At 40.6% G+C, this 19,421-nt stretch overlaps 1 protein-coding gene across 1 annotated transcript in view; it reads left to right on the forward strand.

Moving 5' to 3' along the window:
* The window catches only part of ZnT35C (Zinc transporter 35C), a 103,056-nt gene extending 84,787 nt beyond the window's left edge, over positions 1 to 18,269 (forward strand). The window contains exons 6-7 of the mRNA XM_065233973.1: positions 5,424 to 5,571; positions 17,631 to 18,269. Coding sequence (XP_065090045.1) covers positions 5,424 to 5,571; positions 17,631 to 17,773 — 291 coding nt within the window. The 3' untranslated portion in view covers positions 17,774 to 18,269. The remainder of the gene's footprint in view (positions 1 to 5,423; positions 5,572 to 17,630) is intronic.
* The last annotated feature ends 1,152 nt before the right edge of the window (positions 18,270 to 19,421 follow it).

A 19,421-nucleotide genomic window follows, 5' to 3' on the forward strand; every position in this document is an offset into this window, starting at 1 on the left:
GTCCAATTGTTTTGCCAACTTAAAAGTGAACTCTGACGTACTAATGGGAAAAATTCATCATGTGAAATTCTTCTATAATAAATCTCGCCTTGTTGTGCGCCCACCTTTGCGAGAGAGTCTGCCTTCTCATTGCCTGGGATTGAGCAATGTGAGGGGACCCATACAAAGGTAATCATATATGATCTTTCGACCAGTAAACTCATCTGCTCCCTTTTGAAAGGAAATAAGATGAATGCCTACCTTGTTTCATCGACCGAATAGCCTCAATCGAACTGAGACTATCCGAGAAGATGAAGTAATGGTCTATGGGCATATCGGAAATCATCCCCAATGCGAAGTTGATTGCTGCTAGCTCAGCAACATAAACGGAACAAGGTTCCTGGTATTTCCGAAAGGCGGTTGAGTATTCATTGAAGACGCCGAAGCCAGTGGATCCATCAATGCGTGATCCATCAGTGAAAAATCTTCTATTGCAATTGACTTGTTGGTACTTTTCAGCAAAAATGCGGGAAATTGAGATAGGTCGAAGTTGATCTGGAACTCCTTGAATAGCCTGTTTCATGGAGAGATCATAGTCAAAGGGGGAACTGTAGTTAGTAAAGCATACACGAGAGGGGTTATAGCAAGGAAGGCTTATATCCGATGACATATAATAAAGATAGAATCGCACGAATCTAGACTGAATGCTCAATTCGAGCATTTCTTCGAAGTTTTCACTCACAAGGTTGTTACTGACACTACATTTAATCAATATTCTTAATGAGAGCTCCCAGAAACGGTTCTGCAGGGAATTTACGCCCGCTAGGACCTCTAGGCTCATATTGTGTTTTGAATGCATACAGCCAAGGGCAATACGTAAACAACGATATTGAATGCGTTCCAATTTAATTAGGTGGGCTTTTCTTGCCGAGAGGAAGCAAAAAGAGCCATACTCAAGAACTGAAAGAATAGTCGTTTTGTATACTTTAATGAGGTCTTCCGGGTGAGCACCCCACCATGTCCCGGAAATTGATCGTAGAAAGTTGATCGTTTGTTGACACTTTTGTTTCAAATACGTAATGTGGGTACCCCATGTGCATTTTGAATAAAACCAGACTCCAAGGTGTTTGAAGGTTAAAGATTGGGTTATGTCTCTGCCCAAAAGATTTAGACGCAGTTGGGCTGGAAAACGCTTCCTTGTAAACACTACCAATTCAGTTTTTTACGGTGAAAACTCGATCTCTAAATTTCTTGCCCATAAAGACAGATTATTTAGGTAATTTTGCAATGGTCTTTGCAAGATTTCTGCACGTTATCACGGCATCGTTTGCAAGCTGTCTAAGCGTGCATAGATTATCTTAGCAGTTATCAATATCTTTGACATAGAAATTATAAAGTAAGGGACTTAAACATGAACCTTGGGGTAAGCCCTTGTAGCTAATTCTAGAAGTTGTCAGTTGACCTAGATTGAAGGTCATTTGTTTTTGCGCAAAGGCCAGTTGAATATCAGATGAAAGCATCGCTAGACAATCGTTTGTTCCTTTACTCTTCCGGAAACCAAATTGCGTATTTGAAAGTAGATTGTTTGATTCAACCCAATGGTCAAGTCTTAATAGGATCATTTTTTCTAATAATTTCCTCAAGCATGATAACATAGAGATCGGACGGTAAGAATTGTGATCAGACGCTGGTTTCCCAGGCTTTTGAATAGCTATTACTTTAACCTGTCGCCATGCTAGTGGAACTATATTGAATTCCATAAATGAAAATATAGGTTAAGTAATCGTCTTTTAGCGATATATTTAGGGGAGGTTTTTTAGAAGGTCGAATTTGATCATATCGCTTCCCGGAGCAGAGTTATTCGATGAAAGAAGTGCCATTGAAAATTCCAGTATTATGAATGGTTCATCCAGAGAACCGTTACTTCGGGCTGTATCCCGTAGAGTTGGTTGTGCTGGAACTGAATCTGGACAAACCTTTTTAGCGAAGTCGAACATCCATTGGGAGGAGTATTCTTCACTCTCATTGGAAGATGAGCGGTTTGGCATATAGCGAGCCTTTTTCAAAAGCATTGTCATCGAGGTTTCTCTAGAAAGTCCCTCGATAAAAGTACGCCAGTAATTTCGTTTCTTTGCTTTTAGTAAGTTTTTAAACTTTTTTTTCAAGCTTTAGATACTTTTCAAAAAGCTCAGATCTTTCATGTCTACGATAATCTTTAAAAGCATCGGATTCCTCAAGATACAACTTTATGCATTCGTCATCCCATCCAGGGGTGGCAGGTCTTCTTTTGAGGGATGCACTTGGAACACGTCGTTTCTGAGCTTCTAATGCGCTTTTGTAGATTAGTTCGGTAAAGAAATGATACTCTTCCAGTGGTGGTAGAGGATCGGTAGAATCAATACCAAGAGTTACCGCCGATACAAATGTTTGCCAATCAATGTTCCTCGTGAGGTCAAAAAGAACTTGAATTGACTGATCTGTTTTTAGACGACCACTTTTAATTGAAATAATAATTGGTAAGTGATCACTACCATGGGGATCATTGATAACCTTCCACAGACAATCTAATGATAGTGAGTTAGAGCACAAAGAAATGTCAAGACGGCTCTCTCGAGCAGGAGGGTTTGCTATACGTGTTGCTTCACCAGTGTTCAAGATAGTCAAGTTGAAATCGTCGCACAAATCATAGAAAATACCCGCTCTATTGTCATCGTATGATTCGCCCCAACCAGTACCGTGTGAGTTCATATCGCCCAGTATTAGAACTGGAGATGGAAGGATATTAACTGAACTCCAAAGCTGACGGCGGTTTATGGAAGTCCTTGGAGGGACATATACAGAAGCTATGCAAAGATCTTTGTTCTTCACATTTATTTGGCAAGCGACAATTTCAATGCCTGAAATTATTGGGATTGAGATTTTATAGAAGGAGTAGCACTGTTTGATCCCCAAAAGTACGCCACCATATGAATCATCTCGGTCCAGGTGGATAATGTTACAATCGTGGAAGTTTAGTTCATCTCTAGAAGAAAGCCAAGTTTCACAGAGTGCAAATATATCACAATCAGAATTGTGAATCAAATACTTGAACGAGTCTAATTTAGGTATTAAACTACGACAGTTCCATTGCAATAAAGTGATCATATCTTGATGCTCACTCGACGAATTATCCATCGAAAGATATGAATTCACCAATGAGAGGCCATGATACAGTCAATTGCTTGAAGTAGTTTCCGACTATAGGAACAAGCAGGTCAATAAGCCCTCGAAGTGGCGATTCGTAAGTCCTTAAATCTAATCTTTCCTCGCTTGGACGGGAGAGCTTTCTTTGAATTGCGAGTAGACGTGGTATTTATTTTTGGTAACCTCTTACGATTACCTTTATTAGGTAGCGGTGGGGTGGTATAGCTGCAGCAAGGATCAGATGGAGCAGCAATTACCGATTTGTTCGGCTTTTTTTAATGAATCCCCGCTACCTTCAGATTTTTGCAAGCTTTTGAGAGTGGTTTTATTTTTTTCCGGCGGACTCCCGGGGAGCTAGTCGGCTTCCTTTTACCGGGGGCGTGTACGTCCGGAGACTCACTCTCATCTGCTATATCAGAGTCCATTTTATCAGAAGACAAAATCTCATAAGTGTTTCCATTTTGTGCGGCTGATGCCAACGAAGCAGAGGTTCCATTTTGCAACTTAACAATTTCTGCAAACGTCAGCTTGTTTTATTGTAGTTTTAATAAAAAATTTCAAATGGTTCTTAATGCTTTCGTCGTATAACCTTTTTGCCGCAAATCAATCTTGAAGTGCCTCAAAAATATTCCCTTCAAAACCTTCTCCAGAGTGGGCCAACTAGTCTAGTCTTAATGAAGTTTTGGGGGATGTAACAAAGGCAAAGCTGTCTTGACCAGAGTTTTATGAATGTTGTTTTATAGTAGCCTTGTAGTACTGCATAAAACGTAAAATGTTACTTGGGATGTCTGGTTTTATTGGAATCAGAGATTGGCCACTTTTCCCGAGCTTTCCGGGAACCTGTTTTGAACCGTTGGGTGCCTATTTTCATTATTGTTATGTGAAATGCCATGTCCACACAATTCTGGTAATCTTGATATGCCTTAAGACTATTGTTTGTTAAAATAATGAATTGTTTAATTTCTTCGGGGCTTTCCGAACCTGTTCGAAACTTGGAACATAGAGTTATGGTCTCTAATGAATTTTCTGAAAATTTTGATATGCTGCGTGTCTGATTTTGTTGAATTCAGAGATAAGCCACATCCGCCCGGACTCGACCAGAATGAGATTCTTGATATCCCTGTCGGATTATTTGCATATAGAAGGAGGAAGTACAGCTGATCATTAGCAACAACTAGTTCTTCAAAAGATATTGCATGTAAATTTTCACGTGGTCATGAGTGAGTAAACTGTGATTGTTGTTAACCTGTTGATTCTCAGTGAAACGTGAAAATAATTTTTGTAACATGTTTTGTTGTACACCTAAGTGGATGCTTCGAATAATCCCTCGCGAAGAATTTAGTATGACATACAGGAAAGAACTTTCAAACAATTTGTTTTATTGAAAACCGACGCTGGATAAAAGCGATGCATTCACAAATAAAATACCTAGAAACTAAAATAATTCATGGATTTCGCACAATTTTTCCCACTTCATCATGTATTCATGTCAACCGCAATTTTTCGGCAATCTTTTCCCAGGCTGCCTACGGTTGTATTCAGATGAATCAATTTCTCAATTAATCAAAATTCTTCATTAATATGCATATTCTAATGGAACCGCATCAACTGAAGAAAGAAAAATCCCAGACGATGATAGACGTGCTTCCGCGGTTTCTGCAACAGCCCTCTGAACAAATCCTCCAAATTATGAATTTCGTCATTCTGCCTGCCTCACCAAACACCCCGTGTTCCACGGATGACGCGAGTATATGCCCATAGCCTCCCTCTGCCTACGGAATAATGATGGTCGACGGGTCGACCGACCAGTGTGACGGTGTGGTGGCGTGGCGATGGTAGGTATGCGGGACGCAATGCTCGCGACGCCTAATGAATATTGTATTTCAATTTGAAACGCTTAAGGTAATGGGTCTGGGAAGCACTTCTCTCGAGGACCGTACCCTACCCACCGCGCTCGGTTCGATTCGGTAGAATTTCCGTGCTCGAGATGGTTTCATTCTGCTCAGGTTTTTCCTCCTCCTTCTGTCCTTGTTCTTTTTTATCGAAATCGTTGATCGTTGGGAGGAGGCTTTTTACCTCACCGGAAAAACTTACATGTTGGAATTTTTATGCACGGAATCTCTTCGGGGTTTTTTTTTCGCAGTCACCGCCGGTAGCTTCCCTTTTCGCATTTATAACGGTTTTTATTTTTATTACAGTTGATCCGATTTTCATCCAATTTTCCTTCTGCATTTTATCTTTCCAACCCCAAAAACGCACAGGTCCTGATGGAAGGTACACCCAAGTATCTTGATTACACCGACGTTATGCAAACGTTCCTCCAGATCGAAGGTGTCGTACGGGTACATAATTTAAGAATATGGGCACTCACCATCAACAAGATTGCGCTGTCGGCTCATTTGGCTGTCGGTGAGTATATTTGCATGTTATTTCCTCTGTGTGTGTTGTGTGTGTGTGTCTTCGCCCGCCTACGACGTGTTCGTTTGCAGGATGAAAACAGGTGTTGCGTGGGTGGATGAATTCATATTAGGACTGAATCACGGACGGAAGACTTACTGTTGCTGGTTAGCTTTTAGTAGTATATGTTTACTGTGGGCGTTCGTGGTGTGATTTTTCATTGAGGGATCAGGTGTTAGCCAATATTTTGATAAAGGAAATCATTAATACCGGTACCGTATACAAATTCTTCTTCTTCTTATTTTGCTTTATTATAGAGACTTTCAGCCCTTAGTTGAAATGTCGGCCTAATTTTAGACAACCCTTCGTGGAAGTGTTTTTTTGCAATGCCTAATACATGGTCGGTCACTACTCCTGGAGGCCCTTCTGTTCCATAAAAAAACCCATTTTGATCCATCGGGCAGGTGTATAGACCCATTGTTTTCCAGGAAATCTCGCTTTTGATATTTTTTGGGAAAAAAATAGGCCCTAGGTTTTGTTCTTATTTGTCCCGGTTTTAGTTCCTTTCGGGGTTCCTAAAACATAACCAGTGTGGTTCTGGGCACTTCAAATAACTACCATGGACAAAGGACCTATTTTCAAATCAATCAAAATTTCTAAATGACCATTTGAATTGGTCCTACCTGAATTGATCGATTCTCTTTGCCTTTTTTAAAACTCTTTATCTATTCCAAATTCAAATTAAATGACATTTCGTTTTAATCTAGGTGCTCCAGCGACTACAGTAACTTATCAGCCTTAATTATTATGATATATATCTAAGTGTGCAAACATTCTTTTTGCTTTATCAAATAAGTATTTTTTAAACAGGTTTTCTATTCCTGTATGTCAGAATAACAATTGTCATCTCTAAACTAAATCTTATCTAAGTATAAAGGGAATTAATCGTTGCAATTGAGGATTGCAACGATTTTTGCCAGGCGTTATTAATTATTTTGTTGGACATTTCAAGCTGAACATTGCATTAGGTTCTAAGTAACATTAACAGATTCTCTTCGTAGATTTTTGCTTTGTATCCCCACTGCCAGCTAAAGACATTCCAAGGTATTTTCAGCACACAAATTGATAAAAAAATCTTTTATCTAGCATCTAATAAGACAAACACAACAAGAAACGGTTATGTGCTCAAGTTATTAGAGAAAGAAAAAGTCAACAAAGAGAATCGATCAATGTTACTTAGGACCTAATGCAATGTTTAGCTGGATTTGTTCAAAAGTCTCAACATGCGAAATTCTTTGTACCTCGGTAGTACTGTACCAGGGAGGCAACTTCAAAATCATCTTCAAAACTTTGTTCTGAATCCTTTGAAGTGCTTTTTTATCCTGGTAGTGAACCAACTAGACCAAATTGGCACAGCGCACAGTGGTCTTAAAGTGCCAAAACGCGCGTTTTTCAGTTTAAGCGAAAACGGTTTATTTAAGGGGGATTTCCGGTTTAATTGACCTAAACTTTGGATTTTTTCCAAGGAACTGGTAAGAGTTAGAGACCTGAGTTTTTTTGTCAAATCTTTATTCATTCTTGCTCTACAACTGGGAATTTTTTCAAGTCCAAAAATCTAAAATGGCGTCCAATATGGCGGCTGCCCAGCGGGTACTTCCCAAAACTGCGAGCAGCCTAGAGGTCGCAAATCGTCACCTAGAAAAAAATCGGCTCAGTTTCTTGAAGAGTATAGTTCAGAGAATGGAATGAACTAGAATCTTTGAAAAATCTCAAAATTTGACAAAATGGTGGGCATTTGAAAAAAAGTAATTTACCTAGTTACCGCCATTTTGTCAAATTTTGAGATTTTTCAAAGATTCTAGTTCATTCCGTTCTCTGAACTATACTCTTCAAGAAACTGAGCCGATTTTGTTTCTAGGTGACGATTTGCGACCTCTAGGCTGCTCGCAGTTTTGGGAAGTACCCGCCGGGCAGCCGCCATATTTGACGCCATTTTGGATTTTTGGACTTGAAAAAAATCCCAGTTGTAGAGCAAGATTGAATAAAGATTTGACAAAAAACTCAGGTGTCTAACTCTTACCAGTTCCCTGGAAAAAAATCCAAAGTTTAGGTCAATTGAACCGGGAATCCACCTTAAGCCGTATAGTGTCTTCGGAGAAGTGTGTGCACTTGTGCACAAAAAGCTCCTTCTTTTGAGCTAAGGCATTTAATGATTAATCCACCTAGCAGGGAGATGAAAACTTTACTTTTTTTGTTTGTCGAGATAGAAAAATGGTGTATTGAGCAAAATTTTGGACAATATTAGAACAAACATTTTTGCTAAAGATGTCAACCCTCTATCTTTTATGTTTACAGAGATATGTCATTTTTTGGTAAGAGCCTTCAGAAAATCATTTTTTTGCAAATAACTTTTCAGGAAGTAATTTTTTGACATAAGCATGTTGTACACAAATGTTTTTTTTTTTTATATAATACGCCTTTTTGTCTTGAGAAACAAGTCCATATCTTCAATATTTCTTAAGATATTCAAGGGTTTGATCAAAAATTAGCACTATTTCCAAGGTCAATAGCTCGAAGTTGGGCAAAATTGAGCAAACCAGGTTGATTACATTTGAAAGTATACTTACAATGCTGTCCAATGCATACCAAATCATTAGTCTTCTTTTGTATTTTCTGCAGTGCCGATCTGCTTATTACCAAACTATAGTAAACCGTGTACAGATAATCGTTTTCTTGCATTTGTACATGGAGGCTCCTCCATACGTCACTTACTCTTGGTGTTGAAGGAAGCAAATTCGAATTCGGTTAAATCGAAGTAGGCATACAGAAAAAGAGTAAGCGTTGCAAAGCCGCGTGTGCTAAAAGTTTTGATTCCAAATTCTAAATTGTAGTGACCGGTTGACTGGAAAATAAGGTGATTCGTAATGTCTATTGTAGTTATTGGTTGACTGAATAAACAGTGGTTCTTGTTTCTCATGGCGTCTATTGTATTGTTAAAAAAATGTTTGACCCGTTAATTTCAACAATAACACCTCTTCCAAAACAAGCAAAACTGCTATAAGATGCTCAAACTCTTCTAGTTCCATTTACCGATGCATGAACCGATGGTGAAACAGAAGTGAGCGACAATTCTGAAAGTGACGAGGAAATGGGTGATCCATATTTTTTTCTTTGAGTTGTATAAAACGGTTGATGAAATATAACTATATTGAAATATAGGTACTAATAATTTGAGGTAGTAATGTTGTTTTTAATGTTCATAAAAAAAACAACAGTAACACAATTATACAGGAGGTCGTGACCCTATAGTTCGGTAATAAGCAGATCAGCATAGAATACAAAAGAAAACTAATGATTTGGTATGCAATGGGCAGCATTTTAAGTATACTTTCAAATGTAATCAACCTGGTTTGCCCAACTTCGTGCTATTGACCTTGGAAATAGTGCTAATTTTGGATCAAAGCCTTGAATATCTTAAGAAATATTGAAGATATGGACTTGCTTCCCAATACAAAATGGCGTATTTTTAAAAACAAACATTTGTTAAGAACATGCTAATGTCAAAAAATTGCTTCCTGAAAAGTTATTTGCAAAAAATGATTTTCTGAACGCTCTTACCAAAAAAATGACATCTCTGTAAACATAAGAGATAGAGGGTTGACATCTTTAACTAAAATGTTTGTTCTAATATTGTCCAAAATTTTGCTCGAGACACCATTTTGCTATCTCGACAAACAAAAAAAGTAAATTTTTGATCTCCCTGCTAGGTAAATTAATCATGAAATGACTAAGCTCAAAAGAAGAGGCTTTTTAAGTGCACAAACTTCTACGAAGACACTATATGGCTTAAATGGACTGTTTGCGTATAAATCAAAAAACGCACATTTTGGCAATTTTAGACCACTGTGCAGCGTAAAGGATGGTCGGTCCAATAGCTTGTTTAAATCTTAGAAGTTTATTGTTCAGGCAAAGTTTGGATTTCTGTTTATAAGAGTATACAACTTACCTACCTCAAGTCGTCTCCACTCTACTCGATCCATGGCCACACTTCGCCAGCCTCGTAGTCTGCGGAGGGTCCGCAGGTCGCCTTCTATTTGGTCGATCCACCTTGCTCGCTACGCGCCTCTTCTTCTTGTTCCTGTTGGGTAGCTTTCGAAAACCATTTCGACTGGGTCGTCGTGCGGCATTCTTACGATGTGCCCAGCCCACCGTAGTTGCCCAAATTTGCAATGACGACGATGGATTGTTCTCCCAGCAGCTGGTGCAATTCGTGGTTCATTCGCCTCCTCCTCGTTCCGTCATCCATCTGCACTCCACCGTAGATGGTACGCAACACCTTCCGTTCGAAAACACCAAGGGCGCGTTGGTCCTCCACGAGCATAGTCCAGGTCCCGTGGCCGTAGAGCACCACCGGTGTCTTGTAGATACTCAACTACGTGCGGCGGCGAATTTTATTCGACCGGAGCGCCCTCCGAAGTCCAAAGTACCCATGTAACCAACAAGCCCGCTATTCACCCTTTGTGCAATATAAGGTTGATATACGATTGATATAAAATTAGGAAACCATATATTTACCTTATATCGCAAGAAGGGCAATTATCGGGCAGCTAGCCGGCTTGGTGGTTACTTGGGTAATTACGATTCCCTGCCATAAAGCGTCTTCAGTGTTTACTCGGCTTTCGACAGAAGCAAGCAACTCCCGATATGTGTCACGCTATCGTCTGTTTTCTCGGCAGCAACTATAGTGTGGTCCTCCTCATTGTTCTTCATCAGCAGTTCTTTCGGTCGGTGCGTCGTCGACTTTGGAAAGCAACCTTTTCGTGATGAGTATGTGAGTGCTGACCACGTTTTGCGTTCATTGCTGCAATGGAAGCACTTTGCCCCCCGTTGGCGATTCTGCCATACAATGAAACCAATTGAAGCGGCTTCCGTTCTAATGGAGGAGGCTTTCTGGATAGCGGAAGATAACGTGTTTATTGTGTTGTACCTTTTGACTATAGTTTTACGATGTTTTGTTTAGTGAACAAGAATCCTCGGCTCTGTAAAGTTAATTCGATTGAGCCTTATCAAATAAATTAATAAACATCAAAAATAAAGCGCCTTTGAATTTCTTAGCTGGTATCATTTTCGGCGATCACCAGCGAGTCCAAATACACGAACTCGTCAACCACCTCGATTTCGTCACCGTCAATCTGAACTCGGGGTGGGAGGCTAACACTGTCTTCCCTAGAACCTCTTCTTTTCATGTATTTTGTCTTCGATGCGTTGATAGCAAGTCCAATCCGCCTAGCTTCAGCCTTCAGTCGTCTGAAGTACGCTTCCATCATCGTCTCAAAGTTCGGTGCCATGATGTCGATGTCATCGTCGAAGCCAAGAAGCTGGATGGACTTCCTGAAGATCGTGCCACGATCTCAGCTCTTCTGATCACACCTTCTAACGCGATGTTGAACAGCAGACACGAAAGTCCATCACCTTGCCGTAACCTCCTTCGAGATTCAAAGGGACTCGAGAGTGTTCCCAATACTCGAACAACGCACATCACTCGATCCATCGTCGCCTTGATCAATCGTGTCAGTTTATCCGGAAATCCGTACTCGTGCATAATCTGCCATAGCTGATCTCGATTTGAAATCGATGAACAAATGATGTGTGGGCACGTTGTATTCGCGGCGTTTGTGCAGAACCTGCCGAATCGCGAAAATTTGGTCCGTGGTAGCGCGGGCACCCATGAATCCCGCCTGGTATTGCCCCACGAAATCTCTTGCAAATGGTGACAGGTGGCGGCATAGAATTTGGGAGAGTACCTTGTAGGCGACGCTCAGCAGTGGATCGCGCGGTAGTTGCAGCAATCCAACTTGTCGCTCTTTTTGTAGATTGGGCATACGACACCTTTCATCCACTCCTCCGGTAATATCTCCTCTTCCCAAATCTTGGCAATTACCCTGTGCAGCGCTCTAACCAGTTCTTCACCACCGCATTTTAATAGCTCACTTGCTAGTTGATCTACACCAGTTGCTTTGATATTCTTCAGCAGACCGATCTCCTCCTCAACTTCTTGAAGATCAGGGGCCGGTAGCCTGTCGTCTTCTGCGCGTGCTCCATGGCCTGTTGCCGTGCCACCTTCGTTTTCTGCTGCATAACTGTTGAGGTGCTCGTCATAGTACTGCTTTCACCTCTCAATCACCTCACACTCGTTCGTGAGAAGGTTACCGTTCTAGTCCTTGCACATATCGGCTTGCGGCACGTAGCCATCGCGCGAACTATTTAGCTTCTTGTTGAACTTCCGTGTGTCGTTTACGCGGTACAGATTTTCCATCGCCTCGCGATCTCGGTCTTCCTGCTGACGCTTCTTCCTTCGGAAATCCGAGTTTTGTCTGTTCCGCGCTTGTCTGTATCACTCCACATTCAATCTCGTGTGGTGTTGCAGCATTCTCGTCCGTGCTGCATTCTTATCCTCTACTAACAGTTTGCATTCGCCGTCAAATCAGTCATTTCTTCGGTCCGGGATCGCAGTACCTAGTGCCGCTGCAGCAGTACTACCTATGGCGGAACGGATGTCCCTCCAGCCATCTTCAAGAGTAGCTGCGCCAAGCTGCTCTTCCGTGGGTAGTGCAACTTCCAGCTGTTGCGCGTAGTCTTGGGCAACTCCGGCGTCCCGTAATTGCTCGATGTTGGGTCACGGCGGTCGACTTCGACGGGTGTTATGTACCGTCGAGAGTTTTGAGCGCATGCATACTGCAACTAGGTAGTGGTCCGAATCTATGTTTGCACTGCGGTACGTGCGGACGTTGATAATGTCGGAGAAGAATTTCCCGTCGATTAGAACGTGATCGATTTGGTTTTCTGTGTGTTGGTCAGGTGGTTTTGTGGATATCCTTGCGGGGAAAAAAGGTTCTTCGAACTACCATACCCCGAGAGGCTGCAAAGTTCACGCATCGTTGGCCGCTGTCGTTCGATCATCTCATCCCGTAAGCATAGCAAATTGATTGCTCAATTGAATGTCATCAGAAGGGGGATCAAGCGATTGCCCTTTTCTTTTGTGCGTAGGTGTCATGGTGGCAGAAATAAGTTTCTCCAAATCGACTTCCAAGTGTATAATATATTCCATATAAGAATCCGAAGGATCGAAGAGGAATTTTCCAAGTCGATGGCCAAGCAGGATTACCTCGGGTAGGGTCCAAACAAGGATCGATGAGGAATAAGAGTCAGACAAAGTAGAAATTCTTCAGGGTGAACACTTTAAAGTGCTGAGGACCCATGCATTAATTATGTCACGCTAAATCGAGGAGAAATTTACCCCCCCCCCCCTATCGTGACGTTTTTCCTTTACCTAATGCATTGCTTGTCACAAAATCTGTGCGATCTATTTAAATATGATCCTTGGGTTTGTTACTACTTATCTATATGAAATTGAGAAAAATATCTTTGCTGAATATTGATAAACAGAACAAAGTCGTTCAACACCCTAGATAAAGTTTGTGGTTATGACTTGTTATGACATTTGGCGGTTTATCAAATTGATATCTGATTGTAATGAGCATTAAAGAGCCTAAATTTATAAAGAGGCGATATGTCAAAATTGGAACAATCGATTGTCTGTCAAAGTCATAGGAAAAGTCATTCCAATCGAGCAGAAGACCTGTCAAATGGATAAGATGTCGTCTCTTTATAAATTCAGGCTCTTTAATGAGCATAAAGACTGAGCTTTGATATAAAGAAGGGAAAATTGTGTCAGTTTCATCAAATCTTTCGCTGGTTAACTACTTGTATCGAACAATACCACAATACACATATCAATGTGTGCCGAATTAAAGTGGACTCTACACGACTGTTTGTATTGACAATAATCGTATAGTCAATGCATTTTATATTGACGTCAATACATCGGTATTGACAATATATCTGTATTCACATCATCAATATTATTGTCAATACTTTTAAGTATTGACAATATTTCTTACCGTGTGGGGTTCGCTTAAGACAATAGTTTGACTTTCGTTAAAACTACATGTAAATCCACTAAGATTATTTTACCGAAATCTGTGAAATTTTACCGAAATCTCAACAGCTGAACGTTCGGTAAACAGTTCGGTGATTTTTCACAGATTTCCTGTAATTTTTTACCGAATATTCTGAAATCGGTGTATGGTGTTTTCTTCTTGCTCCATACAATTTTGGATTCGGCCTATAAGGAGTCGCAAAGTGACCATAGCATGTATTGCATGCGGACGCATGGTATCTTTTATTTATTAGTATGGAGTTTTTTAACGTTCGTACCTATCCAACACACACACACATACATTGTATGCAATTAGCTCCATGGAACATACCAAGTTATACGTCAAATAATCAACTAAAATAAAAAGAAGGAAAAATTCTTGCAACAAACAAAATTTTCCCTTCTTTGCATCACAGCTCGTTCTTTAACGTTTTGAAGAATAAATATCTTACTAATTTATAAAACTGATATCTAATCGTAATCAAATTAAAAAAAAACGAGCCGTTAGGGGCCATACATTAATTATGTCACGCGAAATTGAGGAAAAATTAATCAATCACATATTTCTACACGTCCCTCCTTAGGGCGTGACATAATTTGTACATCACCTCTTATACAAAGAAGAAAAATCGTTGTTTGTTTCAAGAAATGTTCCTTCTTTGTAGCACAGCTCGTTTCTTAACGTATCGCATAATATCTACCCTAATAAAAATGTTATGGTTAATTTGCTTAACGACGTGTTCTGGGCAGCGAATCCAAAAACATAAAGCAACCAACGATACAGACAAAACGGTTGCTACGACTACCATGACAAACTCGCTCTGTAACATAGCTCGATCCGAGTGGTAGAAGGATAATGATATATTGCTTGCCTGCTTTGTTGCAATATACACGGATGAGGAAATAGCTTGATCTGAATCGAGAAAAGACATAACACAAAAATTCCCATTACCACACGTGTATCATCTTCGGCTTTACTTCGTGAAGCAGCTTGCCAACAATTTGCTCGTTTCCTTCTACCGCCCCGAGTGAGCTGTGTCGCACGGGCTGCTTGTCATGAAAAAGAACGAAGAAGGTTATATCATTATTGCTTTCCACTTCTGACATAGCGTTATTATGCGGTTCGTTGATCGCTTGTCATTTTGTCATTTAGAGATATTTTTGATACCTTGGTTCTGGGTATCATCCAAACCATTTGTGGAATAGTTCACACATTTGGGTTATCGTTCGCTTATGGTAATTTTTTATTAGGGTATCTAATTGGTTTTATCAAAGAGATATCATTTTCCTTTCTTTGTATCACGGCTCGTTCTTCAATTTTATTACAATGAGATATCGCTTTGATAAATTAGTAAGATATTTATTCTTCAAAACGTTAAAGAACGAGCTGTGATACGAAGAAGGGAAAATTTTGCTTGTCGCAAGAAATTTTCCTTCTTTGAATCATAGTTCATTCTTTGGCGTATAATATGGTATGATCCATGGAGCTAATTGCATACAATGTGTGTGTTTGTTTGATAGGTACGACCGTTAAAAAAAACTCCATACAAACAAAGAAAAGATATCATGCGTCCCCATGCCTTACATATTAGTCACATGGCGACTCCTTATAGGGTGAATCTAAAATTGTATGGAGCACGAAGAAATCAATATGTGTTGAATAAAGACAAAAGTTTGACTTTCGTTAAAACTACATGGAAAGGTCAAAAGCTGCTGAAATAGGATTACACCGATTTCAGGAGCTTGACCTTTACATTTTGTTTTAACGAAAGTCAAACTATTGTCTTTATTCGACGCACATTAATATGTTTATTGTGGTGTTGTTCGATATAAGTAGTTAACCAGCGAAGATGCGCAGATTCGGGGAAATGGTACATTCGGGGAAATTATTTTCTGGGAACTGTGCCATTCGGGGAATTGTATTTCGGGGAAAAGTTACATTCGGGGCAATAACTTTCGGGGAAAGTGTTTTCGGGGGACTGGTTTTCGGGGAAAAGTCGTACAATCACTCTGTTACTGCCAGATCAGCTGTAATTACACAGAGAACCAATAGACGATGCTTGGGACTAGCAATCATCCTCAATGTGTAAAAACTGGTGATCTTAAATTAAGCAATACCAGCGCCGGCCGCGCCCGAGCACAGGTCAAGAAAGGAATGGGAAGGATTGTGTTGACATGACACTCGCTTTGATGGAAGCCGAGAACACCTCTGCACTTCCACGAGGAATCACTGGGATGTTGGATAAGAGGGTTGGGTTTGCAGCAGGGTTCGTTTTGGTAAACGATAAGCTGAATTGATGTCCTAACGATCATATAACGCGAAGGAGCTTGGGATTGAACCCACGGTCTTCTGCTCAGTAAGCAAAAACGTTTGCCACTAGGCAGACAACACCGAGCCCCTCATATCACATAATACCGTTGCTCAAATTTGTGTATCCATTCAAACCCGGAACCAACGACAACAACGAGTTTCGCAATATACACGATACACAAGCGATTTTACCATAAATCTCTTTGATATGTAAGGACCTGGGACCGCGTTTTTCTGCTCAGTAAGCAGGCCACTGTAACCGACGATCTTTCAAATCCGAAAACTAAAAACTACGAAAAAGTACTTAGGCCTTCATTAAGTTCCACTTTCACGCGACGTTCAATGACAGGGTCCTATCCAGGATTACATCTGAAAAATCCAAATCTGGCCAACGCCCACCTAAACCTGTTCTAATCCACCTGAAATGACTAACGAATAGAATACTTTGACTACCCAGCCATGCAATAGTCTCATTCCGTGCCTTATGGCAACTTGATGATTCTATTGCGCTCATCTTTTGGCACCACCCAGGGAAGACTTGGTCCTGTAGCCAATGCTTAACTTATCTCCATTCCACTCAGCTACTCGCAATTTTTTGTGATATAGTGGGCGGAATATTATTATATGAGACAATTCAATGCAGACGTCTTTCCAAATTTGGCAGATCGACAGGTAATCGGTGCTATTCAACAACTCGACAACGTCCCATCGTCAACACCTGCTATGAGAATTTCCCATTGCAGACGTCAACGAAATGACGTCATCGAGCTATCGATCAACTACCCTGGTTATCGCCTGGTACCTTATAGCACGATGCTAGGAGGCGAACCGGAAGAATCGATGAGCTACCTCTCCCCCGATCTAGAACTAAGCGACATACTGGAGAAAAAGACGAACATGGGGGTACATCGATGGGGACCTAGCAGCTTGAGAGAAGATAGACCCATTTTAAAAACACATGAATTAAATTAAAATAATCGAGATCTCGGCTCGCCAAGATGTCTCTAACGGGCCCCAAAGGTTATTTTGCTCGGGCCCTGAGTTATGTGGATAACTCGGAACTAGCAACACAATGTAGGGTGACCAAAGCACGTGGTCGATCTCGTCATAACCACTACCACAAGCGCACAAATCGCTGCCTGCGAGCCCGATTCGAAAGGAATGCGAGTCTAACGAGCAGCACATTTTCCGGTTGGGGGAAGTGATTTAGATGTGTACAACAAATCGTTTTTAAGCTTTAAAAACCACATTTCAAGACCAACAATTGAAATGGCCTTAACTCCATTTTGTAAACAAACCTTGTATGGCCATTTTCTCGCGAACCGAAGCCCGCAAAGGCAAACCAACATAATGAGCAGGTAGATGAAATTCTCCTCTACCCGATTGTGGTTTAGGTTTGCGAATGAAGGTTTCGGTTCGCGAGTAAATGGTCTTACAAGGTTTGTTTACAAAATGGAGTTAAGGCCATTTCAATTGTTGGTCTTGATTTGTTCACTTTCATTAAAACAAACATCTCTCAGTTATTTCTATGAATCTATTTCTGCTCAAAATAAGCTTCATCACAGCCTCAACTACCAAAAAAAAAGCAAACGGAGCACATTTTGAGCAGGAGCGGTTTCATCAGAGCTTAATCCAATGTAAAATAATTTCATTTTCCCAGCCTTGCTCCTCCTTCGATGAACGATTGGTGGAAGCATCCCCCCCCCCCCTTGACTTCTATCGTCATTTTAAATTCTTCTTCTTCTTCCTTTTTTCCACCAGTGCCAAACACCAACACGGAAACAGTGCTCCAGCAGGCAACACGTACCGTTCATGCAAAGTATGATTTCTTCGAAACCACACTGCAAATCGAGGAGTTCCAGGCAGACATGGAAGACTGCAATCAATGTTCGAATCCAATTTGAGGCGATGGCACCCTCCCGGAGTGGGGATTGGAGACGGAGAAGGAAAAAACAGTTTGATTGTGCTTGCATGTATGTTTGTTTGACTAGGTGAAAGTGGCTACCGGGGCTCGGGTCTTGTCACCGCATGCCCAAAGCTTATGCGTGTGTTTTTTTTTTTGGGAATCAGGAATTGTGTGAATGTGGCAAGGATGAACTCACTCGGTAAAAGTGAACAAATCGTTGAGTGTTCTAGTGCGAAGGACCAGCACACCCAGGATGGTATTAGAATAGTAGCATGTATCTGTAGAAACATACCGAACGAGCGGTAGATAAAAATTCATCATAGACTTATTTGTATTCAGACGATGCAAGGACGGTAATGAAAGATGAAAAATCCAAGCGGATTTGGAAAATAAAAGCCGAAACGCAAAAGCAGCGATTCTCAATCTCCTGGTCGCAACCCTCCGAGCCCAGGAAGGCTCAAACGTTTTTTGAGCTGTTTTAATGAATTTGCAATGTTGAAACACTATTCAGTGAATTCATCATTGTTTTTTTTATTTCAATTTTTTATAAGTTGTTCAAGTAACAACAACTTATAATGGGCCTATTTTTCCAACATTGCATGAGTCCACGTGGATCGCAATATTCTCAAAAGGGACCGTCATTAGCAACAGATTGAGGACCGCTGCTCGAAAGCCTAAACATGTGGAAATTGAGACGGAAAACAAGAATCGAAAGAAATTGTTCCTTTTGAATATTTATGAAGGCTACTTCCTCTCGGTGGCTGCTGGCTGGCAAGCTGGGATGGATCCGTTGGAAATTTTGATATCTCCCTGGCTCTGCTCTGAGGGCTCTTGTTGTTGATTTTTGTTCTACGGCATATCATTGGGTCCGGGCTGTGTTGTTTGATTTCCTTTTATTTGCTTCGCTTGTGTAAGGTTACTGATTGGACAAATGAACTACTGCAGTATGTGTCCGTTTGGATCAAATTAATTCCGTGCGTATCTTGGGTGAACGGTGGAGAGGTGGAGGATTGAGTCATAATTTTGAGAAAATTTCAATAAATTCATGATTGGCACGATTTGGTACAGAAGCTGCATTTACTATGATTATTTTTCATTTGAGTGCAGTGTTTTACTGCTGCTGGGGAAATTTTAGGGGTTGCATTTTCAGACGACAAGAAAAACGAAACCTAGATATAGAGGAAATGGCTCTAATGTTGGACTATAGATCTAAGATTGGGCCCATCACTAAAAATCTGCTATTTGTCAATTTTATCTAGATGAACGCGACATTGGGACGGTACTGGTATATTTTTGGTAGCTATAGAAAATTTAGTCGATTGCTGAATTTATGTATGAGCCCAAATAAGGAGCATTTAGGCCAGCATTACATCCATTTTACAAAATTTCAAATGCGCAGAAATTCTGAACCCTATGAATACATTTTATTAAATATTTTGATTTTAATTTACTTTTGATATGCAAAGATTGCACAGAATTCAATCTTTGTGTAATGTTTAACCCTCCGTTACTCGCGCCAACTTTTGTAACACGAGTACTCGCGCGTTGTACTTTGTACAACAGTGTGAGTTTTACATTGCCATTTTGCAGCTGAGCTACCAATCGATATGAAACCAACGGGTATTCCTTAAAAACTTGTGTTAACT

This window comes from Ochlerotatus camptorhynchus, unplaced genomic scaffold (assembly GCF_037179485.1).
Source record: "Ochlerotatus camptorhynchus isolate MF236.1 unplaced genomic scaffold, CSIRO-AGI_Acam_v1.1 ptg000424l, whole genome shotgun sequence".
NCBI classification, from domain to species: domain Eukaryota; kingdom Metazoa; phylum Arthropoda; class Insecta; order Diptera; family Culicidae; genus Ochlerotatus; species Ochlerotatus camptorhynchus.